Source organism: Lepisma saccharinum, chromosome 25, assembly GCF_977018435.1.
Source record: "Lepisma saccharinum chromosome 25, izLepSacc3.1, whole genome shotgun sequence".
Taxonomy (NCBI): domain Eukaryota; kingdom Metazoa; phylum Arthropoda; class Insecta; order Zygentoma; family Lepismatidae; genus Lepisma; species Lepisma saccharinum.
This window is the reverse complement of record NC_139253.1, coordinates 21,472,006-21,499,451: the sequence shown is the minus strand read 5'-3', so window position 1 is coordinate 21,499,451 and position 27,446 is coordinate 21,472,006. Positions and strand designations below refer to the sequence as shown.

General features: G+C 37.9%; 2 protein-coding genes across 2 annotated transcripts in view; one reads left to right on the top strand and one right to left on the bottom strand.

Moving 5' to 3' along the window:
- RPA2 (Replication protein A2) overlaps positions 1–13,464 on the bottom strand; it is a 29,153-nt gene extending 15,689 nt beyond the window's left edge. Inside the window, exons 1-2 of the mRNA XM_083111918.1 lie at positions 13,314–13,464; positions 12,907–12,983 (exon numbers count right to left, since the gene is read on the bottom strand). Of these exons, the coding sequence (XP_082968044.1) occupies positions 12,907–12,983; positions 13,314–13,329 (93 nt within the window). The 5' untranslated portion in view covers positions 13,330–13,464. The remainder of the gene's footprint in view (positions 1–12,906; positions 12,984–13,313) is intronic.
- A 488-nt stretch (positions 13,465–13,952) lies between these two features.
- Hmbs (porphobilinogen deaminase-like protein l(3)02640) overlaps positions 13,953–27,446 on the top strand; it is a 22,030-nt gene continuing 8,536 nt past the window's right edge. Inside the window, exons 1-4 of the mRNA XM_083111524.1 lie at positions 13,953–14,093; positions 17,185–17,257; positions 25,152–25,335; positions 26,432–26,517. Coding sequence (XP_082967650.1) covers positions 14,046–14,093; positions 17,185–17,257; positions 25,152–25,335; positions 26,432–26,517 — 391 coding nt within the window. The 5' untranslated portion in view covers positions 13,953–14,045. The remainder of the gene's footprint in view (positions 14,094–17,184; positions 17,258–25,151; positions 25,336–26,431; positions 26,518–27,446) is intronic.

Genomic DNA, 27,446 nt, shown 5'->3' with positions numbered 1-27,446 from the left:
ATGAACGAATGACTTATATTATTCATATGTACCCAACTAAATGTTACAAAAAATCTTACGAAAGAAAGAACTATATTTTCTACCTTCAAAGTCGCCATCTTCCTCACACCACGCAGATTAATGAACAAGTGAACGCTACGTTGAATAAACATGGGGCCCTAGTTCCTTTTGTTTTATTGCGATTTCATCATGCAACGAATATAATTTTTACATAATTCGATTTCGATGTATGTCTTAACACATAGTGCGGAATTTTAGTGGGTATAATTTAACAATACAGGGAATTTCTCCAATTTGTTTGAAATTTCAAACAAAATGGAGAAACTCCTGGTATTGTAAAATCGCTCCTTTTAGCGATTACTTAAGGTTTTGTTCAATATATGCTTTCGTCGCTAGGTTAGGCAGGTTAGGATTGGTTCCCTTAGCATTAAAATAAAGTCCCTAAATGCATTCTACTAAGGTTCCGATTTACTTCTACATTCATTCCCACGCTTCTACGATATTTACTGTCACTTGTCGACGGAGAATATCTTGTCCATGATATATTTTCAAGTCCTTCTTTTTTTTTTTTTTTTTTTTTTTTTTTTTTCAAACAACAACTTTTTCGAGTCCAAACAGTGCTCATTACTTTACGGAAGGTTCAAATTTCACGTGACAAGATTTCCAAAATTCTACGATAATTAGTCTTTGTGCTAGGAGAAATCATAAAACAATCGGAACCGTTACCCATACATGGTTTCCATGCTTGTATACGGAGATCGATCGCGGTAATTATTTCACAACTTCTACACGCCAATTAACAATTTCAACACGTCACCCCCACATGTCAACCTCAAATACTTCAACGGGACTACGTATTTTGTGAGTATAAGTAGGTTAGAAATTACGGATGGGTCCGGTATTGTAAAATCTTACCGGAATATCTTGAAAGCCTGGCCTCCCCCATGGCGCAGTGGTAGCATCATCGCCTTGTAATCAAGGGGTCCCGGGTTCGATACCTGGTGGAGGCACAAGTGGTTCGGATCCCACTTTAAGCTGTAGGTCCAGTCCCGATTAGCCTTACCGTGAATAAAGTGGACTTAAAACCTCAACTCAACATATTGTTGTAAGCCCGTTTTACCTGGGCTCTGAGAGGTCACAGGGAAGTTTCATTTAAACATTTAGGTAGAGCTTAATAATATCTGATGGCTGAACCTGCTCCGTAGGAGGGTAGAGATATGGAAAGTTGGTGTAAAAGGTTATTCACGCTTGTTCATACCTGGTAGATGTGTGTGATGTCTTGTCCTAATGCTTCTCGCAGACCGAATCGTGACAGTTCCAAGGTTCTATCCAGCGACCCTCAGCTCACCAAACCAAGCGATCCCTTGCACCTTGTAGCATGCTAGGCAGCGGTAACTCCGTGTTCCATCGTCGTAGTAGCAGTGTAACGTGTTGTAAAGTAATCGGACTAGTTATCCATGTAGCGTCGATGAGTGTCAGAATCAAAAGAGAGCGAGCTCCGGGTAGGAGCTTGCTTTTATCATTCTAGGCGTCGAAAGGTTGTTAAACCTTTCAAACGCGGTAGATCCTGTTTAGATCCACGCGTTTGCCTTTCCAGTTCCTTGTTTTACGGAAGTTACAAGTTAGCGCATTCTTGGGATCACTCGCTGGTCGGACAAGTTCAGGAAATAAACAAGTGTGAATATTAACATGACGAGGTTTTCTCGGTTTAATGGTCTCCATATCTCTACATTCCCCTTGTTGAAATAATCGAACCACTCTGTGATGGTCGACTACCTCGTCCGGAGTAGGTTATATTTAAAAATTATGATTTATTAACATATCAAAACTCGTAGAAAACCAATACAGTAAACCAATCAGTAGAAGAATCGCATCACCATAAAAAAAAAATTGTAATCACCAGAATAGTCATATCATCGAAAATAACGTGGCACTAAACACCGTTGAAAAAAAAAGTATAAAAACACGTAGAATAAAAAAAAAATTAAATTGTAGGTCATAGCCTCATATAAACTCAAAAAGTACGAGCACAATAACTAAGTCTTGAGGCATGGATCAAAATAATTACATAAATGTGACACTGAACTAGTTTTGATTGAGTGATGACAGCACAATAATAATAAAAAAAAAAACATGTCAGCTCAGTGTGAAGAAACGCCGGGAACCGCAAGCGGTTTTATTTACTGTTTGCTGAGTTCAAAGTACACTCGGCGGAACATACACGATGCTGGGCGGAGCCTTGAGGTATGTTACCTATGGCAACTCTGTAAACTGCATGCCGCCATAGGCTGGACATTCTGTGCAGCTGACGATAAAAAAAAAACAAAAGAAAGAGACGTATCTCTAATCCAGTATGGGCAGTACCCATGGGCACAAACTTTGGCACTGTAATGGACATGCGTGCGTACTAATAGCGTGTGCCTTACGGTAGTTGAAGTAGCTGAGCACCGGAACACTTTTAGCCGATGAAAAATAACATATGCATCATATGACGTCAGGAAACAAGAGCAGGATGCACTCAGTGGGAGGGGCCTTCTGGAAGTCAAATTTGCGATGGCGCTTCGGGGCAAGAAACGTCCTGGGTAAAAAGCTCCAGTTCTGCATCGCGGCTTGGAAGATGGAAAAATCAGCCATGGGGTCCAGACGGGAACGGGTCCTTGTTGGGGCTGGAACTCCACAAAATCGTCGTCGGTCTCTGCGATGAGCCTAGGTCTGTCGCTCGATGGTACAAGCCAGTGGTCGTCATGGGTCCGGTAGCATCCGTGGCGATGAGAAAATGAAACAAGCGCAAAAAGGGAAAAATTAGGAAAAAGCAAAAGGTAGTGGAGCAGGGTTACAATAAATGATGACGGGTTATAAAATCAATTGAAAAAGGACTTTCAGATAAAACTGGTGAATTATTTTGGGGGGGATGGGAGGTAATATCTAATTTGAATGACGGCGAAGGGGCGTTATTACTTATATGATGTAGAGTTTTTAAGGGGGCCTGTTTATGATTAACAGGTTTACATGAGGGAAGTTCGCCGGGGGGGAATGGGGGGGAATAGGTGGAATAGTCGGCTTAGCCGGGATAGGGGCCGGGGGCGGCGGTGGCTTGACTTGAGGTGCCGGAAGTCGGCGTCCTTTCGAAAGAATGGTGGTACATTGAGTTGGAGTATTAATTTGTTTCGTACCAGTAGTGAAAGGGGCCGGGGGAAGAGGGGGTGGTGTGGGAATGACTGGTGTCTCCGGGGCATGCGAAAGTGATTGTAAAGCAATCGGGGCACTGATGGAAAATTTATGTAATTGTTGTTGGGGTGTGGTGACAGGTGATTTGGGGGAACGAAAGCAAGATATAATTAATAATGCCAATAAAATAAGTATGCCAAGAAGAGCTATTACGATGGATGCGATAATAGCATAATGAGCTGGAGACATCTTGTTGTAGGGGTCTGAAATGAGAAAAGAAAGGGGAATTCAGCGATAATAGAACGAACTAAGTGATTACGAGACATTTCCTTCTGTAATATGTGTAAATGTCGTTTATAAAAGCATTTGCAAGAATTTTACGTGTCTTGTGGACAAAGGTTTAAGCGCCTTCGATTCGCTGCTAATAAAAAAAAATGAAAAAGAAGTGAAAAAGAGTAAGTAATAGATTTGTGTAAGAGTTCGTTGAAAAATACAGTAGATTGTAATTTCATGGGATATGAGCTATACCATGTTGTATGCTATCAATATTGGAACTATAATATTAAAGGAGAGAGTGGGAACATTTGCCTATTTTATTATATGCTTTATTAACATATTTAGTGCATTGCAGCTTTCAAAGAAGCAGTTCGCGTTACACCTAAGCGTAAATAAAAAAAAATTGCTATGGCCAAAAAGCCAAAAGTTCAAGCAAGTTCTACGCAGTTCATTTGTTCTTTAAATCATTGATCTTGTTCTATCTTAGTTCATTCGTTCTTTTTTTCTTTGTACTTTTTTTTTTTCATTTGAGCGTATATGTACCAGCAAATGGGGAAAAAAAATATTTGCTAGTTAGAATCATAAACACACTAAGTACTTATTAGTCAAATCAGCTAAGTGATATGTTCTGACTATTACTATGCGTTTAATCGCATATTATAAAATAACATTAAAATATCAGTAAAAATAATTAATTATTAGGCAAGAGATGTATTATAAATGTTCCGACGATTGATATAGCATTCTATAATCCTGATCTTGTTAAAAATAAAAAATAACCATGTTGTATTAAAAATAAAAATGAGTTCGTTCTAACGAAGAAATGCAATGCGAGCACTGGAAGTGGAAAGAGGGGGGAGGGGAGTCGATGAGCGTGAGAAAATGCTGGATCATGGTATGCTAGCATGTGCAATGTACGGAGCGAGGAGGCTAAAGAGGAGGTTAACGTAGTGGCGTGTTAATGAATGTTAGTGGGGTTTTTATGGCACTAGTCGTAGCGGGCTTTGAGTCTAGAAATAGTAATAGTGTCAGTCTTTTGTTTACTTCTGCCGTCGATGAAAGTTACTTCGTAGGAATTCTCGTTAACTTTGCGAAGAATAGTTCCTTTGTACTTATAAGAGGACACAAAGGCTTTTGACACGCCTGGAGTTGGAGTGGCATCTAGAATCCATACATGTTGTCCTGGTGAGTACTGTATTTTCCTAGAAGTGCTGTCTGCGTACTTTTTCTGCTGTTCGTAACGCTTGTTCAAGTTGTCATGTGCGGTCTTACGTATGGAGGTCAGGAGTTCAAGTCTCTGTGCGTTCGTCTGGGAAACATTGTCGGGGTTCGAAGGAAGGACTGCGTCAGCTAAGATCCTTGGGTTGTAGCCAAACAAAGTAAAATACGGGCTCTGGAGGGATCCAGAATGGATTGTAACGTTGTGGCTGAACGCTGCGCTAGCTAAATAGTCACACCATGAAGCCTTTTTCTCTAATACAAAAACTCTCATAACTTTCTTTAAGTAACTATATGAACTTTCAACTAATCCATTCGTGAAATGGGCACAAGTATCTACATATTTTAGTTGTACGCCTGTAATATTAGCTAACTCTCGTAAGAGTAAACTTGAATTGGGTGTTGAACGATCTAAATAGATCGTTTCCGGGATGCCATGGACTAAAAAGACTTTCTCAACTAGGGCTGTTGCTATGTTTTGTGCATCGTGATTAGCCAAAGGAGCTGTAATTACGTATCTTGTACAACTATCAACTACCGATAGAAAATATTTGTATTTGTGCGTTTTTGAAGAGACTAAAGGACCACATACGTCAATATGAATTCGTTGGAAAGGAATTTGGGCTGGTTGAAATGTTTGCAGGGTATGCGGTTTAGGACCTTGTGGTTTCTTTGAAATCTGACAAGGGATGCAATGTCTAACCTTATCGTACACAAATTTCTTCATATTGGGGAAAAAGTAACGCATAAGCATTAAATTATATGTCTTTTGTGCACCTTGGTGACTTCCATTCATTTTGTGTGCATGAATAAGATCGAAAACTTGATTTCTTAATGCATGAGGAATACAAAGTCTATCCCTATTACCAGTTTTGATTTTATTAGTCCTGTATAAGACTCCATTTTTGAGTACATAAGAATACGAAAGCTTTTCTAGTTTAGGATTACTAGGTTTGTCTTTGTTTTCTAATAAGTCAATAATGTCTCTGAAATAGGGGTCTTTACGTTGTTCTGAACTAATATCAAAATCTGCTGCTTGTGCATGAAATACTTGATGAAAAAATAAGTCATCATCATCATCATCATCTTTCTTGTCATGATTAGTCTTGTCAAGCGGTAAACTTGCACGGGAGAGTGCATCCGCAAGTTCATTTTTACTAGCGCTGACATGCCTTATTTCGAAATCAAAATTCTGAAAATAAAGGGCTCCTCTTCCTAGAATAGAACTATGGTGTTTAGTTGAACGAAGATAGGATAAGGCCTTGTTGTCTGTGAGAACCACAAAATGTTGATTCATAAGAAAAAATTTGAAAGTTTTCAATACATAATATGCACCTGCAATTTCGAGTGAAAATGTGTCAGCTCTTTTCTCTGTGTCTGTTAAGGCTCGTGAACAATAGGCACATGGATGTAAATTTCCTTCTTCATCAGGCTGTAACAAGGCTCCTCCAATGCCAATTCCGCTCGCATCAATGTATACATATGAGGGGCGTTTAGGGTCATAAGGGCGGAGGATAGGGGCGGACGTAATCATTTCTTTCAGTGTTTCGAAGCTTTTCTGGTGTTCATCAGTCCATTGAAACTTAACATTATTTTTAAGAAGCTTGAATAAACATTCTGTGGGTCCTGCAAAACCTTGCACAAATCGTCGAATGAAATTGACAAGTCCTAGAAAACTACGAAGCTTGCGTTTGGTGGTAGGGGTGGGATATTCCAAAATAGCTTTAAGAATGTGTTCTGAAATCTTAACTCCCTTTTGAGATACCAAGTTACCAAGGACTTTTACTTCGGTAAAAGCTAGCCTACACTTAGAGGGTGATAATTTAAGGGATGCTGTTCGTAACTTTTGAAACACTCTGTCCAGTATGTTAAGCATGTGGGGGAGATTTGAACTGTAAATAATAATATCATCAGTGTAAACAGAAAGTTCTGAACTGTCTATTCCGCTAAGGGCAAGTTCGCTTACGCGGTTCATTACACCGGGGGATGTTTTCAATCCCTGGCATAACCTAGCATACCTAAAACTACCCAGATTGTTAATAGAAAAGGCGGTAATGTCCTTAGAACGCTCTGTTAATGATACCTGAAAGAATGCACTGGACATATCTAGAATTGAGTAATATTTCTTTCCAGCCATCTCTGTCATGATGGTTTTTATGTCTGGGGATTGTAAGGAAATCGGAGCTATTATCCTGTTTAGGTCGCGGAGGTCAGAGATAAAACGGTAAGTCCCATTGGGTTTCTTAACTAAAAGAACTGGGTGTCGATAGGGACTCCCTTCACAGCGCTCTATAACACCTTGGTCTAGTAATTTCTGAACTTCCTGTTTCATGGGTTCTCGGTAATGAAAAGGAATAGGGTAGGTTTTGGCATACACTGGGGTGTCATCTGTCAGTTTGATATCATACTCCAAAACATTAGTTTTCGTCAATTTATCCCCTGGCCAGAGAAAAATATCTGCATACGTGTATGCGAGCTTTAGGATTTTTTCTCTTTCTTCTCGGGGAATAAAAGGGTTAACTGTGAGGAGGGAGGGGTCAAATTTCTTTTGACTTTCACTAAGTTGTTGCTTTACTGTAGTATTTTCATTACAAGAGTATGAAAATGCGACATCTTCGTTTTTATGTTCCCAAACGGAAGTAACGTCAGTTAAAATTTCACATGTCGATATTTCGCCTAATATTGTGTCACTTTCCAAAGTGATTGTGGTTTCCGTAGGGTTGTGTATGTGAATGACAGGTGACTGCGGGTTTACTGCAGCATTGGGAAGGACTACTGGATGCTGGCTCATAAGGGAAGCAGATGGTGTAAAAAGTACAGGCTTATGGGTATTAGGTGTTGTAGTGGTAATGTTCAAATTGATATAAGTCTTGGATCGTGGACTTAACTGAACTGTGTTTGAAAGGGTAGCTTTTCCCTCATACACATTTACATTTTCAATTTGAGTGAATATGTCATGCGACACCTGGTGAGTCTTGTACTTTGATCTTAAGATACTATAATTAGGAGTACGTCCTAAATGACAAAGAGTTATTGTATTGTCTTTTAACGACATTTCGCACCTCTGCGTTCGTAAAAAGTCATTTCCTAAAAGGGGAGGGACATTAGTTGAATCTACTATTCTAAATGGGTGCGAATATTTACGCTTTCCAATTATGATTGGAAGAACTACAATTTCAGACACACTCAGTTTCGATCCGGACACACCTTGGATTGTGGATTGTACCTTGTATGTTTTTCTTTCAGTAGGGAGAAGGTGGGAAGGATAAATTGAGATTTGGGAACCCACGTCAATAAGTAAATCTACCTGTTTTCCTTGTATGCTACTATTAATAAAGTATAGGCCATTTCTCTCAATTATAGGAACTTTATCTAATCTGGTATTATCTTCGATTTCGTTCCTGCAAGTCGAAGACGATTTTAGTTTAAATCACTGTCTCGTTGTGGCTTGTAAAAGCAGTTGTCGCTTTCGTGATTATAACGACCACAAAACTTGCAGGCTGAGGTATTTGCATCGTCGCGATTAGCCTGATCTCGACGCTGAAACCTCTTGTTACTATTACCTCTGAACTGGCCTCGTGAGTTCGACCGAAAGTTACCTCTGTGATTAGCTCTATGATTATTATTATTTCTGTAGGAAGAGTTAGTATTCCCCTTGTTGAAATCTCTGTTATGTGCGTTTTGATTAGCCGTTTTCGCAAATTCCAGTACATTTGAGCAAAGATTGAAAAGAGAACTGGCGTTCATCTCTTCGGTTGAATGCAAAGCTAAGGTCGAGATTTGTGACGAAAGTTTGTTTATTTCGTCACCAGAGGTAGCACTTGGAGCATGTTCTACTCTGGGTACGGCTGGTGTCGCCGCGCAGCGGGCATTATCAGAACTCGGTATATGATACATTCCTTGATACACTGTGTGGGAACTATTTACGAGAGCCGGACTTTGGACTTGATGTGTCAATGGTGGGAGAGGAAATGGACACTGGTTGTATGGTACAAAGTGCTGAGTCGGGCTGAGTGGATTACTGGAGAGGGGGGAATAGACCTGTGCATGCGAACAGCTGTGAAGTGGTGACGGGTTGAATGTCTGGAGCAATGGCCTGATCAATTTCCAATTTCTCTTCCAACATACGTGAATTAATTAATGACTGCTGGCGTTCGAAATTCTGTAGGTGGGCAATTAATTCTTCTGTTCTAGCGAAATGCTTGTTGGTTAAACAGCCAATGTATTTGGCTCGCAGTCCCGTGATGATGTAAGAGAGAGTTTGTTCTTCAGTGGCGTTCGGGAAGTATTGCTGGACTAATGCCTTTTTAGCAATAACGTAGGTGTGAATGGGCTCGGTTACCACTTGTTTTCTCTGGAGAATTATCTGCACAGGATCCGCTGATAAGTATGATCCCTTAAATAGCGTACTTAGCTCGTCTTTGATATGGGTATATGTCAAGTCTACAAAATTGGGTCGTTTCTGTATGTCATGAAAATAAGTTAAAGCGGTGTCAGTCAAAAATAAAGGTAACATCTCTTTACGCTTAACTTCCGTCCATCCTGCTGCGTGTGCTACATTTTGAAACTTGAGGAAAAATGAGTCAATGTCCTTAGGGTCATTTCCGCTAAATGGTGCCGGGTATAATGCAGTGGGGATTGGGGTGGCCATGTTAGTGGTGGAAATTTCTACAGCTACGTTACCAGAACTATGAACAGTGTTAGAGGAAGTTGAAACGGGAGCCGGGGTACTCGCCAAGGGTTGGGGTCGGTTTCTGTCGGGTGTTGCTAGTCCAAGGACAAATTGAGGGTAATTTCTATTAGCAGACCTTAACCGTGTTAGTGGAGGGGAGGGAATTGGGGATAAAGGTCGTGAATTTATTGGATTTGCCGTGATTGCAGTTGCTAACTCTATGATTTGGTCGAGGGAGGAATCTAGGTGTTCGTGCAACGCTATCTGTGACGTATTCATAAACGAAGGTTCGTCGTGCTGACCAAAGAACAAATGAAAGTATGGGCATACAGTTATTTATGTCATTAATATATCGCTGGTCAAATAAGTATAAGCAAGTGTTCTCATTCCTGTGTGAATGATGCTTGAATACATGTTATGCAGAAGAACTAGATTTTGTTGAAAAAGGGGGGGGGCTCGGCATAAAAGAAAAAGAGGGGTTGTTTTCCATAGGGTAATACACAAAATTGTCACTGGGTCTGACGCATCTTAAGCGTACTGTGGGATTATGAGTTGGAATTACTAAAAATTGACTTTAAAAATGCTCCCAAAGTGGGAGGGAGGGGGGGGGGGAGAAAATGATTTAATGTAAAGCAATTCGTACAGGAGGGTACTTAATTGCAAAAAGGGCCTGAAGCACCTCCACCATGTTGTAAGCCCGTTTTACCTAGGGCTCTGAGAGGTCACAGGGAAGTTTCATTTAAACATTTAGGTAGAGCTTAATAATATCTGATGGCTGAACCTGCTCCGTAGGAGGGTAGAGATATGGAAAGTTGGTGTAAAAGGTTATTCACGCTTGTTCATACCTGGTAGATGTGTGTGATGTCTTGTCCTAATGCTTCTCGCAGACCGAATCGTGACAGTTCCAAGGTTCTATCCAGCGACCCTCAGCTCACCAAACCAAGCGATCCCTTGCGCCTTGTAGCATGCTAGGCAGCGGTAACTCCGTGTTCCATCGTCGTAGTAGCAGTGTAACGTGTTGTAAAGTAATCGGACTAGTTATCCATGTAGCGTCGATGAGTGTCAGAATCAAAAGAGAGCGAGCTCCGGGTAGGAGCTTGCTTTTATCATTCTAGGCGTCGAAAGGTTGTTAAACCTTTCAAACGCGGTAGATCCTGTTTAGATCCACGCGTTTGCCTTTCCAGTTCCTTGTTTTACGGAAGTTACAAGTTAGCGCATTCTTGGGATCACTCGCTGGTCGGACAAGTTCAGGAAATAAACAAGTGTGAATATTAACATGACGAGGTTTTCTCGGTTTAATGGTCTCCATATCTCTACAATATCTTGAAAGCCTTTTTTTTATCATGTTAAAAAATGGGAGCAAAAAGTAAGTTCAGAAATACCAAAGTAAAAAATATAACTAGCCTAACCAACTCTCAATAAAATTAGGTATAATTTAACAATACAGGGAATTTCTCCAATTTGTTTGAAATTTCGGATACTTACTAATTTGGGTCTCCTAATCACGAATCTGTACTTAAAATTTGGCGCTCACGTATAGAAATTCCTGAATTATGGCTAGCCCCACGGACCCTTGTTCGCTAGCCCCACGAACCATTGGCACGTGGTTAGGTTAGGCTAGGTTACGTTAGGAAACATAGTTAAATTTTAGGGTCGTAGTAATATCAGGAATATATATATTTCGTTCTTTAAGTATTCGAAACGGAAAATCTTGCCATAAATAATGAGCAATTGTGCATTGTCGGTTGCGATGACTGACCCTCTTATTTTGCAAGTTTGACACATGAGCGCCAAATTTTAACTTCAGATTCGTGATTAGGAGCCCTAATTTAGTTAGCATGCAGAATTTCAAACAAAATGGAGAAATTCCTGGTATTGTAAAATCGCTCCTAAAATTATAACAATAAATTTAATCTATACAGAGCTTCAGCAATGGTAAGCTTGGGTGATGTGTATTTAGGCATACAATAAATGAAAATATTATAATGAAATGAGGGTAAGGATTAGATATAGCGGAAACACATTTCTTGAAATTTACAAGAGGAAAGACAATTAAGTAATTACTTAATTTAGTTCTTGTGGACTTTCTGAAGCTGGGAAAAGTGTTTTTTCGAATTGTGCAAATTATTCGGCCTGTAAATAAGGTATTTTTCGCCATTCATGTATCTCCGTTGCACGATAGCTCGTGCCACCATTACTGTTGACTACATGAACCAAATGTTCCTGCATTCGATTATGCAACCCCCTGTCAGTGTAGCAACCATGCGGTAGTTTTACAAAATGACGTGTGAGCGGGATCTTTTTTTTTTTTCAATTTAATTTTCTGTTTGCCTAACCTAACTGGAAACACTGCATATCAGCTATAGACGATAGACAACGTGAGTCAAAATTTGGCCGCCAATTAGGAACGACCAATAAATACTTAAAATGTTAAAAACAATGCTTTTTTCATTGAAAAAAAAGTAATCCCAAGTTGAAAAATGTTCTGCTATGCATATGAGATAAGTAGAAATTAATTTTATTTCAAAATAAACAAGTTAAATGTTTCCTGTATATCTAAGTAGTACCGAAATGAGAAATGGAAGAAAGAAAGAATAAGTTGGAGATCGCTAGCAGATACGGTACAATTATCGTATGAGGGAAACACCAACGAATCATATATTTCGGACTTCTTTACATTGCTAACGTGTTATTTTCGAATGCGGAACATTTCTTAAGGTGAAATAATGCATTTCTAACTAAGATAATGTCTATTTCTTCTATTTACGAGTACTTACTGTTACTTGTTGTTTCGAATCTGTAACAACATTATGGCCGTGATAGCGTACTGGTATAGGGGGCGTTCTAAGTGTGTTTTGTCGAATTATGCAGTGTTACAACCTCGTTCACCGGAAAATATCTACTTTCGTGCCCGGATTTGAAATTATGCTAATACGTTGCAAGCCATTGACGTTAGCCTCACAAACCATTGACGTTAGCCCCAAAAACCATTGACGTTAGGCCCAAAAACAATTTTCAGTAAGGTTAGGTTAGGTTAAGTTAGGTTAGGCAAGCAGTTAAAAAAAAAGAAAAAAAAATACTCGACACGTCATTCTAGTGAAAACACGGTGAGGCTGAAACACTGGCTACGGGGTTGCATCATCTTAACACACGGAACATTGCACTCTCCTGCAGAAAGCAAATGGCGGGAGCAGAAACAGCGTGTCGGGCAAATGGCGGGAGCAGAAACAGCGTGTCGGACAGAGATTTTCCGAGAAAACAACATGCATTCACATTAAAATGGATCAAATCTACATTCAGGAACTTCCACAACGCTAAAGAAAATGATTTCCGTAAGTACTTTCTCCTGTAAATTTGAAGGAATCCGTTTCCCTCATACGATAATGTTACCGCAAATACTTACCTCCAACTGCAAAATAAGTACGACAATGCTACACACTTGTGGTTGTGTTGAAATAGAGATGATGAGAATGATAGGAAACTGAAGAGTTCTGGTTACAAGGATTGATTTTGTCAGTTTTCCTGTGCACTCTAAATTAGTAAATTTGAACATTTAATGAATAGATTCTCACCTTCTTCTCTCCTGGTGTCCCCCCTGGTGAGAACTGACTTGAAGTATTCAAAAAACCACCCTGGTTGCCTCCAAAACCTACAAATAAATGTAAGTGAAAGATGATTTAAAGCTACAGAAACAATATGATTTTAACATAACAAAATTATATCCGTTTTTGTCTCAGTATTTTATTTACTGTAAATATATATGAAAGACCAATAAGAATATGTATTAAAATGCACGGTATATTAAAAGAAGAAATTAAACTCTGAATGTTTCAACAGTGATTCTGAGGCAGGTGTATTGATGAGACATTTAGCAACATTAAATGCATGAAGGTCTGTCTATCCGTTATTTGTCCGATTACTACTTACTGACACACAATTACAACGAAAAGACGGCTTAGAGAAACTGAATACTCATTACCTCCCTGGTTCCACATCTTCAATTATACCAGTATTATGCTACAACTGCGACGAACTAATTAATACTTTTAAAATTCTTATATCAAAACATTCCTGTACAAAACACTTAGTGGAAAATTTTTTCCCGCTCACTTTACTAGTACCACAGAATCGTTTCCATTTTACGAAATGAAAGACGATGTGGGGAGAAAGGCCACAATCTGTGGTTAGGCCAAAGCGATGATTTTTTTTATATTTATCGTTTGTAGACGTTTGATATTCGTAATAATGAAATAATGGTTGTATTTATATACATATTTCATGCACGTTATTAATATTTTTCTTTAAATGGAGTGCTCATTTAAAGCCGTCCTTCTTTCCTCTTCCGTCCAGTACGGAAGCAGGGATGGAAAAAGACTTTCATTTTTACTAGCTATTGACTGGTCAAGTCTAATCTTTAGATAACTTGAACTTAAAGTTATAAAATATCGTATTTGAATCTCTACTTTGAGAATTCACCATAAAATCAATCATTCGCTTCATTTTTATTTTCATACATGAGTATTATTTTTACTTCATATCGTATAATTTTGTAAAAAATATTTGCAAACGTACTGAGTTCACTTTGGGGTTGTTTAGTATTACATATGTTACGTATGGAGTATGACTTGTAAAGTAGATCATGTGGTAGTACGGCGATGTTATTTTTTTTAAAAAAAATATTTAATTTATGTAATACAAATGTAAAGACAAAATGAATGATCATAAGGTTTCTTTGAAAGTCGGTTCCAGGAAGAGTGAGGTGGGCAGGTTCAATATTCTAATGTTCATGTCTTGTAGATATACCGGTAACCTGTATTTATTATTTGTATACGTGTCTTTTCTAGTTATATTTATTGGCATTAGACAATATAAGCATCATTAATTGAACGTTACTCTCCTATTGTGTTTATATTTTTAAAAAAACGACACAGTTCATATTTATGCACGTTAGGAATACTATTATGTTAAAAGGGAGATAAAATGTACATTAGAAATTCAATGAAAATATTTCATTACTAGTGTAGTATAGGGGTAACACCTCTGACTCGTTTTTTTTTTTTGTTACTTTAAGCGTTCCTACTTACCTATTCTGCATTGCGGAACAGGCTAGAATTTACAATATAGAGAAAGTCTCCAATTTCGTTAATTTTCGGTATACTAACTAATTTTGGCCTCCTAATCATGAATCTGTTGTAAAAAACCGGGGGTCACGTCTGGAAATTGAACAAAAACACAAACCATTGACGTTAGTCCCAAAAACCATCCACGGGTAGCCCCACAAACCATTGACGTTAGCCCCAAAAACCATCCACGGGTAGCCCCACGAACCATTCACACGAGGTTAGGTTAGGCCTGTTAGGTTAGGTTCCATTAGCACTCATTTCACCACTAAATTCATCGAAAAAAATAAGGATCGTACTAGAATTGAACATCAAAAATCATTTTCTTGTAAAACAACGGTGTAGTTGGACACAATGACAGGAGATTACATTTTTGTTCGTAAAACTACGGATATACACCTATATATAAAAAAAATCAATCTGCTTTTTTTCAAATTTTCAGACGTGACCCCCGGTTTTTTTCAACAGATTCGTGATTAGGAGGTCAAAATTAGTTAGTATACCGAAAATTAACAAAATTGGAGACTTTCTCTATATTGTAAATTCGCTCCGCGGAACATTCTAGAAGGTGTGAATAGGTTTTTCTCACGATATTTACAACAAATTTTCACATTACGAATACTTTCATGTCCTCCTTTTGAGTTGCGTAACATACAATATGGCGCGTACAGATTGACTACTGTAACATTTCCAACATGCTTTACCGAAAAATACCTACGTTGCTCGACGAACCATTCACACATAGCCCCAAAAACCATTGACACATAACCCCACAAACCATTTCCGGTAAGTTTAGGTTAGGCAATCATAGTATGAATTTAGTTCTTAAAACTATAAGTAGCCCCACAAACCATTTCCGGTAAGGTTAGGTTAGGCAAGCATAGTTAAATTTTAGTTCATAAAACTATACGTAGCCCCACAAACCATTGACGCATAACCCCAAAAACCATTTCCAGTAAGGTTAGGTTAGGCAAGCATATTTTCATAGAAAAACATAACATTTCTTGGTATGACTTGAGATGACCGGACCCCTCTCTGATTTTCTTATTATTTGACATACTCACTAATTGAGGCGTCCTAATCACGAATCTGAAGTTAAAATTTGTCGGAAACTTCTAGAAATTGCAAAATAAGCTAATCAATTTTCGCGACCGGACCGCTCTCAGATTTTTATAGTACTGCTCATACTTACTGAACCATTGGCACGTGGTTAGGTTAGGCAAACATAGTTAAAATTTGGTGTCGTTGTAGTATCAGGAATCTATATATTTGGTTGTGAAACAAAAAATTTCGCAAAAATCTACAGTTACCATTCCGAAAACTAACGCCTTATTTTCGCTTATTTTGCAATTTCTAGACGTTTCCGACAAATGTTAACTTCAGATTCGTGATTAGGAGGCCTCAATTAGTGAGTATGCCAAATATGAAGAAAATCTGAGAGGGGTCCGGTCATCTCAAGTCGTTCCCATTTCTTGCACAAAACAGTTTTCGGTAAGACAAAACACCTTCACGAACTTCCACAATGGTACAGAAAGTGATTTTCGTAAGTAGTTTCTTCTGTAAAATTGAAGAAATCTGTTACTGCTACTAATTTATTTCTGGGCACAGTTTAATAGAAATGCACAATACGAAGCTTCTCACCCATCCTTTTTCTTGTATCATTAATCCATCGTGTTCGTGAATCTGGCAACACTGATAAGCAGGGAATGCCTTGCAGCATAAAGAGAATGTAGGGTTGTCAGTGGTAACCATAAATTACTATGTCAAGGCTTTCAGCGTAATCCATCATACCTTTTTATTGTTTTATTTTTAAAACATGAATTTATATAAATTTGTTAGTACCCCTTGAAGAATGTTCATTTGCTCCGTGAACAGCTTAGTTTACTAGTAAATCTTACTTAATGCATTCTCTCACACGAGAAGTACTTCATCATATAGTAATCAAGAGGTCCCAGGTTCAGTATCTGGTGGAGGCACATCGTAGACTGGATTCTCTGAAACTGTAGACCAGGTCTTGATTTGCCTACCTGTGCATAAAATGTATTTAAAATAAAAACACTGAAGGGAAGGCTGCGAAGTGGCTACATTACATTGGGCTAGCCCTTCTCTATACATTTTCTTGTGGCAGTTGCATTATTTTCAGTGACAGTGATATGGCTAGAAGAATAGAGCACACACAGCTCATATCTGCCAATAGTCCTTCAGAAAACCAGGACAAAATTCAGAATTAAGGCAAGAAAACAATATGTGCGACTGTAAGAAAATACAAGATTACATAACTGAAAGTCCATCTGATTGTATTGTATGAAGAACATGGAAGGAGAAACAGTTTTAAACTAAACCACACTATAGGGTCTCTTTCAAAAAACAGAAAATGCTCAGTTTTGTGACTTTTTCACATGTTGAGCATCATTTAGTAGGATGCCTCTGCATCAGGCACAACATATTTCTTTGCAACAATGTTTTAAATAAGATATCTGTGTCTGTGCAGTTCCAAAATCTACCATTGCATTTATCCTTTCATCATGCAGAAGTGAATGTCCACAGTTGACGAGGTGCTGTCACTATGCTGCCTGCCCTGCAGTGTAATGATAAGCCAAATATAGTCACTGATGTTGAAAATGGTTAGCTTTCATTGTATGTTTATATTATTGAACTGGCATTTTAAAATGATTTTTATATTTTGACTTAATTTTAATTTGCTTTATTCATAAATATTTTTATTTTCAGCTGGCTATGAAGCAGACTAATTTTGTAGTGGACAAACTGAAAGATCTCTATCCGGATATGACATGTGAAATAGGTACGAAATCAGTTCATTTAAAAGAGGTGTTGGTTGGGATACTAGTACTGGTTTCATTTTGATACTCAATTACAAATCTTAAATATAGTGTTACTGATCACAAATTGAAACTTTTGTTAAATTATTGCTACAGGAATATTTCAACTGAATGAAGACAAAATTCTATAGTGGAACTCCAATTTTACATTCTTGGATTCTACATTTTCTTGCATTTTAAGGTTTTTCATCTTGATTTGCTAAAAAATGCAAAATCGAGCTCATGCGTTTGTGTATTATCAGAAAATAGGAATATTTACAGCTTTTTCTTTGGTGTTAGTTTCGTATTCTTTGCTTGTGGCAATACTTTGATTTTGTAATTCTTTTTTAACCTTTAGGAGCCCGACCGTCTCGATCGAGATGCTACATGTAACCCTCGGGGCCCGATTGTCTTGATCGAGATGCCCTGTCCAGGTCGTAGTTTTTACATTATAACTTCGCTATTTTTGGCTAGAATTTCGATTTTCTTTTTTCATTATGTTGTTAACACATGTACGGGAAAAAGGCGACGACTTTTTTGCATTTTTTTTCAAGGGAAAAATTTTGCCGACAAAGGAAGGCCAGCTTTGTTCTAAAGCAGTGTGTTTCCCTCACACCTGGAAACTGCATTGGAAGGAAGTTTGTATATCGGTACCAGAGGTCAAAAGGAATGTTTTCAGTGCAGGAGCAAGCGGGGGTTGGGAGTTGGAGGAGGGGGAAGAGGGGTTGTTGAAACTGCGTCGTAATAATGTAAGTTCGAGGTGCGCTGAAGAAAAGCCTTTGTTCTCGAGCACAGTGTTTCACAAATGGCTACAAAGATTACCCTGCATTGTCTAAAAATAGAATTTGGAAGTAGCTGCAAGAATTGGCAGGCTTTTGTTACTCCATTCTAGCTTTTCCTCCTGGAAGATTGTGCGTAGGTGAGACTTGTTTTGTGCCAAAGTGCCAAAGATTTTTTGAGTGAAGTGTGACTCTTCCCAAGACTTTATCATCATCTTTGCTTTACATGCCAGCGATAATTTCTATGTGCATGTTGACCTTTTCATGTCCTCTTTTTTTCGGGGAGCAGGGGAGAAACCCCATTTTTTTAAAAAAAGAAAAGATTTTTGGGTGGGATTCCCTGTTTCCCCCTCCATATATATGCTGAATGTGCATAAATTTTATATTGTCTGAATCTGTGATTCATTCTGCGTACAACTGTATATCATTCATCTCTCTAGGGCAATTAGCCTCTGAGCTATAGTCATTTCAATGTAACCCTGCATTTCGCTGAAAACCGAAGCTTGAGACAGTGGCGCGAAGGCCTTTTGTTTCAGGGGTACAACTTGCGTGACATTGGTCATATGATAATGACGCAAATATTTTTGTTTCTTACATGCCAGCGATAATTTCTATGTGCATGTTGACCTTTTCATGTCATTTTTTTCAGGGGGCATATTTTTTTTTTAAAAAATGATTTTTGGGAGGATTCCCCCTTCCCCCTCCATATATACGCCGAATGTGCATGTTGACCTTTTCATGTCATTTTTTTCAGGGGGCAGGGGGGGGGGGCATATTTTTTTAAAAAAAATGATTTAAGGTAGGATTCCCCCTTCTACTTCCATATATACGCCGAATGTGCATAAATTTTATATAGTCTGAATCTGTGATTCATTCCGCGTACAACAGTATATCATTCATCTCTCTAAGGCTATGGCAATTAGCCTCTGAGCTACAGTCATTTCAAGGTACCGCTGCATTTTGAAGCTTGAATCAGTGGCATGCTGACCGTTCCTTTTGGGGGTACAACTCGCGTCACATTGGTCATACGATAATAATGCAAATATTTTTGTGTTCCTTACATGTCAGTGATAATTTCCATGTGCATGTCGACACTGTCATGTACTTATTCCTTGGTGGAGGAGGGGGGAGTGAATCCCCATTTTTTCCGAAATTTTGGAATTTTGAGTATTCTCCCCCTCCCCCCGCCACATATTTGCCAAATTTGCATAAATCTTATATAGTCTGAATCTCTGGTTCATTCAGCGTACAACGGTATCACTCATATCTCTATCTAGGGCAATTATCCTCCAATCTACACTCATTTAATTGAAACTCTGCATTTTGCTGAAAATCGGCTCGGTTTTCAAGGGGGTTACATGTGAAAATGGCCTTGGGCTCCAAAAGGTTAATATAGGGTAAAGTTGAGTAAGTGGGCCACTTAAAAAGCATAATTCGAATCTGATGTAGTATTATACTTGACATAAGACCAACATTTTTTTTAGTCATACATTCTCCTATGTTTCTGACTGTAGTAAAATTTCTTACCAACTAAAGCTTTTATTTTTTCAATGGTGAAGTGGCTCACTTAGACCACCATGTTGGGTAAGTTGGTACTCTAATGAATGAATAGTAATAAAAATACACAAAGTTTCTCTAACATTCAAATTTTCCAAAATATCCATTTTGTTATTTTTTGTTTATAATATTTTTCATTATGTAGTTGCAAATGTTTAAAACAGTAAGATGTTTCTATGTTGTTATATTCCTTATTGTTTTTCTTGTATGTACGCATTGCTCTATATTGAGATGAAGGTTAATCCAGTGGAATCATGGGAAACAGTTCGATGGTTTACTGCAGGGCTCAAAAAATCACGGTCGCCATGGCGACTGAAAATTTCAGCCTGGCGACTGATCTTTTTTTGTAATATTGCCATTTTTCAAGTTTGCATGTAAGAAATTCTGAAAGCTCCAAGTTAAAATTGCAGTACAGCGTAAGTTAGCAAATGATTGTTTTTAATCAACGTTGTGAACATTCCATAGAAGAAATAACAATTTCTTACTCTTTGTCCCCAACCCCCTCCCCCCTTATTTCCCGTTTTCTCACATGATTTAGCGATGTTTTGAATACAGTGATGCTCAGCTTCTTATAGATTGATTGATTTCCTTTATTTTTTGCCACTTTTGACTTATTTGTGAAGATGGGGATGAGTGATGATATGATGAATGAACACTCGCAAACTCCCATGCTCAGGCTGGGATTCAAACCTGGGACCCCTGGCATCGTAGCGCGATGTGCTAACCACTCTACCACTAGGGCCGGCTCACCTTATAGTATGCACCATTGCTAGTAGGTGGTTTCCTGGCCCCTGATTTTCAGAGCTGGCACCTAGCTCTGAAGCTGTCCATCAATTGGGAAAGACCAAATACGGGAACTATAAACTGCCAAAATGATCAGTGGTTTATTGATACGTTCATTCACGGAATAGGGTTAAACCAGTTCAACTTGCATAAAACACGTGGTGACAGTAACCTTGACTATGTACTGGCAACCCTGCCTAATATGCAGGTAACTACAGGAAAAAATCTTCTAACCTCCGACCATGACTCACTCGACGTCACAATGCACCTGCCTACCACGAAGAAAGACAAGGAATCCGTCAAGCAGAACCAACGCCCCCACCACCTATGGCGAAAAGCTCCATGGAATGCCATCCAGCGGGCGCTCAATTTCTACCCTTGGTTTTTGATGATGGAAGAGGAAGTGAACGAAGCCGTTGAGAACTTTGTCGAAATTCTGCATGCCACGATAAAGGACTTCGTGCCCACTGCGAGACCGAGATCTACCAAATACCCCGTCTGGTTCGACAGAGAAGTTCTCTTTGTGTTAAAAAATAAAAAACAGGCTTGGTACCTATGGAAGCAGCACCCTAATGTTCACACTCACTGTACCTATTGTGACATCAGACGTCATTCAAAATACCTACTCAGAAAAAAATATAGTGAACATATAAATAACATAACAACCGAATGTACTACAAACCCTAAGAGATTCTTCACTTTACTAAATTCAAGAAAACAAAGCCCAGTTATACCTAAAGAAATTGTTCATAATACTGATATTGCTAATGGAGAAGAAAGAGCCGAACTTTTTAATGTTTTTTTTCATCAGAACTTCTCACCTCCCTCACTTTCCGACCCTCTCCCCCACTTAAATGCTGTCTGTCCTCACACACTATCTTCAATCAAAACATCCCCCAAGGAAGTAAAATACCTTCTCGCTTCATTGCCCCTCCACCGGTCCCTAGGTCCAGATGAAATCCCCACAATATTCCTACGTAAAACTGCCAACTCCTTGGCTCTTCCTCTGTCTGCCTTACTCAACAAATGTTTCTCTAAGGGTGTGTTTCCTAAAAACTTCAAACGGGCCAACATTGTGCCCATTCACAAAACTGGAGATAAAAAATGTGTAAAATCCTATAGACCAATCTCGCTTCTATCGCCACTATCAATTATTTGTGAAAAAATCATCAAAAACAGGTTACTTCAGTTTACGTCACCATATATCAACACAGCACAACATGGTTTTCTTCCAGGCAGCTCTTGCCTAACAAATCTTTCCGTCTTACTTTTGCATGCTGCCAGAGCTATTGATAATAACTCCCAACTTGACACTATATATTTGGACATTTCGAAAGCCTTTGACAAAATTAATCATAAATTTCTCCTTCATAAATTATCATCCAGATTTAACATCCATGGCAAATTTCTCTCTTTACTCCAGGACTACCTCCATGAGCGTGAACAACGTGTTGTTCTTTCAGGTACCTCTTCTAACTTTCTTCCCGTTTTGTCTGGAGTTCCCCAGGGGAGTGTCTTAGGGACGCTCCTATTCCTTCTGTACATGGATGACCTCCCTGAAAAACTGTCCTCCCTCCCTATCAATATACTTTTGTTTGCGGATGATTGTAAACTCTTTAAGGAGATCTCATCGCATCATGACATGATGATTCTTCAAAATGCTCTCACAGAACTTGTTAAGTGGTGTCGTCAGTGGAATTTAGAACTAAACCCTCAGAAATGCTCTTTCCTTACTTATTCCCTAAAAAAGAACAAAGTGGTGTCTACTTATACTATTGAAAACAAACCAATCCAAAACGTTTCCACCCAAAAGGACCTAGGTATTATCATGGATGAAAAACTCACTTTTAATTATCATATTATTGCTACCACTAAAAAAGCCATGCGCCTTCTCGGTCTTCTATACAGATTTAGCGAAATTCAAAACCCATCATCTCTTGCTTTATTCTTTAAATCTTTCATCTCGCCCATCCTTGAATACTGTTCCCCAATTTGGGCAATGGCCTCAAAAACCAATCTCACCAGAATAGATTCTGTTCTCAGTTTCTTTCTTGCAATTGTTCGCCATAGAATACCTTCCTTTCGACATGTATCCAAATCAGACACCATGGCTGCTCTGAATATTCACACTCCATCCTTTCGTCGTGATCTAGCTGACATGAAATTTTTATACAAAATAATAAATGGCAAAATCAGAACAGATCTCCTAATCAGTGAATTCTCACTTAGGGTACCCCAAAAGCTAACGCGCAACCTGCAACTCTTCCACAACCCAACCACTAGGCTATCCCTTCTACAATGCTCCTTGTTTTACAGGCTCCCAGAAATCTACAACAAACTTCCCCTGAATGTAGATATATTCCTTCCAGAACGTAACTTTTGTATATTACTGACGAAGAACATGTAAATCTATCCCATCTTGTTATTGTTTTTTATCTTTTGTTATTATTTGTTTCTACTTTATGTTGTTTCAGTGTAAAATGGCCAAATAAGACTGTATCTGAAACTCTGAGTAAATAAATAAATAAATAAATAAGATTTTTCGACCACTGGTTTACTGTATGTGCAAATTACAATTACTTTATATTTGATGGCAAAATTTATCAGCAAAGTAATGGTCTATCAATGGGAAACCCAGTATCCGGAATCATCTCCAGCATTTTCCTTCATTACATAGAATCTCTAATTGTTTATCAGATAGGTGCAGATATCATACTCTACATCAGATATGTAGATGATGTACTAATTATTCCTAAAAATGAGAACACCATCATGGACGTATTTAAATTGTTAAATGAATTACATCGTCGCATAGAATTCACTTGTGAACCCATGAATAACAATGTAATTTCTTTCCTTGATCTGAAAATTAAGACAACTGACACAACAATTCAAACATCAGTCCATAGGAAAAAATTAGCAGGGGGAAAAATACATCCAGAACATTCTTGTATAACAATGGATAATATATTTTTAATTTTTTTCCTGAGAGCACAAAGACTATGTTCTAATAATAAGGATATCAAAAATGAAGAAGAAAGGCTTTTTAATATAGCAAAAGAAAATGGCTTTCACACTAACAGAATAAACCAAATCAAGAAACAAGTCGCAAGAAAACTAAAGGAAAAGAGAATACAGAAAAAGATGAAAAATCTGTTGAGAAATTTGTGTGCATTCCATTCCACATAAAATTGCAGAAATTTTTAGAAGATTTAATTTCAAAATTGTTTTTAGATCACCAAGAAGTTTGGAATGTACATTTAATGAATTCAAAATGAGAAACTCTCTACCAGATGTGGAAACCACAGGAATATATAATATAAGTTGTTCATGTTCAAAGGATTATGTAAGACAAACAGCAAGGAAAATGGCAATAAGATGGCACGAACACGATTTGGACATTATAAATCTAAACCCAAGAACAGGTTTGTCAGCTCATATCATCGAAGAGAAGCATTTGATTAAAAAGAGAAGGGTTTTAAAATGATTGACGGGAAACATAGAATTGAATGTCTGGGAAGCTTCGTTCATTGCAGAAGAACACTGAAATAAATTAAATAATGAAAATGGTAACATAGATCCAGTATGGAGTTTTCTTTTTCACAAATGGAGTAAGCCACCATCTTTAAAATTTAATGTAACAGAAAACATCAAGAAACTTTGTGAAAACAATGATGACTTTGAATTACCTGATGATATTTGGGATTCATATTTTTTTTTAAAAAATGATGTGATCAATTTTCTTTTTTATCTGAAATAAAAATAAAGCAGACTGCTTCTTTTCACAGTTATGTTGCTATATTACAACAATGTAACATTGACAACATTCTTTTTGTTTAAAAAATTGCTAACCATTGTTATATCTGTATCTTTAGTCGAAACAAAAATAAATGTCTGATGAAGGAGGCATGTGTTCTCCTGAAACGTCACAATGAAAAACTGTTTTCTTATGCTTGTAATAACCGTAAACTACAAGAGAAAACAACTTTTTTTTTGTTAAAACACTATCTTCCACATATTTCAGTTTCAAAATCAGATAAAACTTATTGTGAATTTTTATTTTCACATAGATCTAAGCTTTTAAAACTTGTATAATCATAAGAAAAATGGGCGTTTTACAACTAAGCAAACCAAAAATATTTTAAATGCTTACATCATTATGAGCCCTGATAAATTATTTTTAAATTCTATAAAACATTTTACATTTTTTAAATACCTGCCCCACTTGTCCAACCAGCTGGACATCTGGACCACCCCTTTTACATCAGACACTAGTACAGAAAGGGTGATAGGGTTCATTTTCCAAAGACACCCAAATCAACCTATCTTCCACATTGTACATCCTGGACTTCCTTTTGCAGACTTAACAAGGCTCTGCTGTATCGACTTAAAAGTCAATATTATCCTCTTCAGGTCTCATGTTGTGTTGTCCACGTATCTTTGTGATTGCACCTTCATCCATCTCATTTTATCACCATCCATTCCCCATTATCGCAATTAGACAAAGTAGCAGAAACGCAACAAAAAAAAAAAAAAAAGTTCATCAACTAACACACATGTTTCTCTGTTTGAGAGAAGGAGAGGCATAGTGATTGCAATATACAATTCATTTATCACACAGTGTAATTTTGTATTAAATATGAAGCTCATATTCCATGTACAGTTAATATCAAGTGCATTTATTTGTTTTATTTCTTAGACTTAATCATGTAGTGTTACAGTTATAGTCTATGTTAACTGTTGTTTTGTTTTCCTTTAGTTACAATGACAACGAAAGGGGACCAGATATTAAACAAACCCCTGTCAAAAATTGGAGAAAAGAGTCTGTTTACCAAGGAACTTGAGGTGGCTTTGGAAAACAAGGAAGTGGATATAGTGGTGCATTCTCTGAAAGACCTCCCAACCACCTTGCCTCCAGGGATGACAATAGGAGCAGTGTGCAAGTGAGTGCAGAAATGCTTTTCCCTGTGGAACCCTTTACATTGTCCCCCAAAATTCACACACACCTCAGCAGCTATATGGTTGAAGAACTTGTAATCAAGGTTCCATCCACTATTCTGTATGGACATGTTCACTAAATTTAAAATGCTCTCTGTGTTAGTAATTTTTATGGTATGTATGTATTGCTTGCATTGTAGAATTATTTCTCTTGTAGTATACTTTTATTACAAAACTAAAGATAAATGTCTGATGAAGGGAGTGTGTGTTCTCCTGAAACATTACAATGAAAAACTGTTTTTATGCTTGTAATAACCGTAGACTACAAGAGAAATAAATCTCTGTGTTATACATTTTGATATTATCGTCAATAATTACTTTTTATGTTCAACTATCTGCTGTACCTTTTCTTTTTCTTTAATTTTAATTTAAGCAGGTCATTGATGTTCTTTCAAACACATTCCCTTAATTTGACTGTTGGAGAATATAAAGTATGTAGGATTTACTACTTGAATCCATTTCAACTTTATTCATAATGTCACTTTCTATTTCCTGAGCTAATCATGACAGTGAGAATGAATGATGAAGTAGATGATTGGACAATAACAACATATCTATATCTTACCAGTGGTTCGAATCTAGGATCTACAGTTTCATAGCATCTTACAATAACCACTCTCCCACCAAGGAGTGGAATGATGTACATTAGACATGCTGATTTATTTTAGTGTCATTGACATTCCATTTTGTTCAAAATAACCATTTCATTTTACATGGTTAAATTTTATGTCAACGGGTTTTCTTTGTTTCTCTCGATGTTTCTGATGCAAACCATCGAGGATGATAGAGATTAAGTTTATTCATGGAATATAATTTCAAATGTACCCTTTTTTGTTCCATCAAATCTAATATATGAAAATCTGTTACCCATACGTTACCTGTTGTAGCAGAAAATTGATATTCATTCTCACAGGAGCCAGCAGCTTCATGCAAATTTATAGTTTATAATGTCAGAAAATCTTTAATTCAAGTGGTAACATTTGCTGAAATTGAAATTAATGCACATTGTTATTTTCTTAAAAAGTATTTTTGTTATTTCAGACGAGAGGACCCCAGAGATGCTGCTGTTCTTCATCCAAAATTTAAGGATAAGAGCATAAAATTATTACCAAAAGGAAGCATTATTGGTAAATTGTTTTTGATTTTATTTTTTAAAAATATGTAAACTACAGTCAACTCTCAATTCTACGACCCTCTCGAAGTAACGGCCCTTTTCCCAGGAACCGTGAAAGATTTGGAAAAAAGTTGAAAAATTGAAGGAAATCGGCCGAAAAATAAGTTTTTTGCACTCGTTTTATTCACACACATTCCCTTCACAAGTGCTCTACCACTCACAAGTGGGTCTGGTCTAAAAATAGACACCACCACACCAAATATGAGTGATATCCAATAGCACTTGACGTCTACCCTCCCCTCCCCCAGGCATGTCAACGTTACCCTGCTCCCGACGGCTGCTACTCAACACGGTAAGCTTGTTTTGCCATTCTGATTTTGCTTGCTCTTGGATATGCGAGAAGAGAAGATCGGATGTGCTTGGATGTTATTTTAAATCTTCCTTGACTTGTTTCCTTGTCCTAAGAGCTGCTGACAACTGGATGAGGGTGGGGGGAGCAGCCCGAAATGACTGTGCTGGACTTGCAGTCTTCTCTATGTATATGGCAGGTCAAGGTCTTTCATCGATAAATACACCACCTTGAGAAATTAAGAGATAAGATCGCAGGAATGTTCCAAAATACAGATGCGTGGTGCCTGGAAGTCTGGACCGTCTGTCCAGCTCTGACCTAGATTTCAGCAGGTCCCCGTGAGTGAGTAACTCTTGGCCTTGCAGCCGACAACTTCCGGTAACCGTTTTCATTCAAAATGCGTTCTTTGTTCCCTGTAACAGTTCATAAAAAGCGAAACTGTTAGAGATAATCAAAGCCACATAGGCCAACTAAAGATCGTCAACCTGCTTAATGATTTGTCATCCAAGCTTCCGCAAAAGTTTACTTCGATCTTACGTGCATCATAACTCCCGTTTCCCACTTCATACGTTTTCCTAACTGTGCCGATGTCC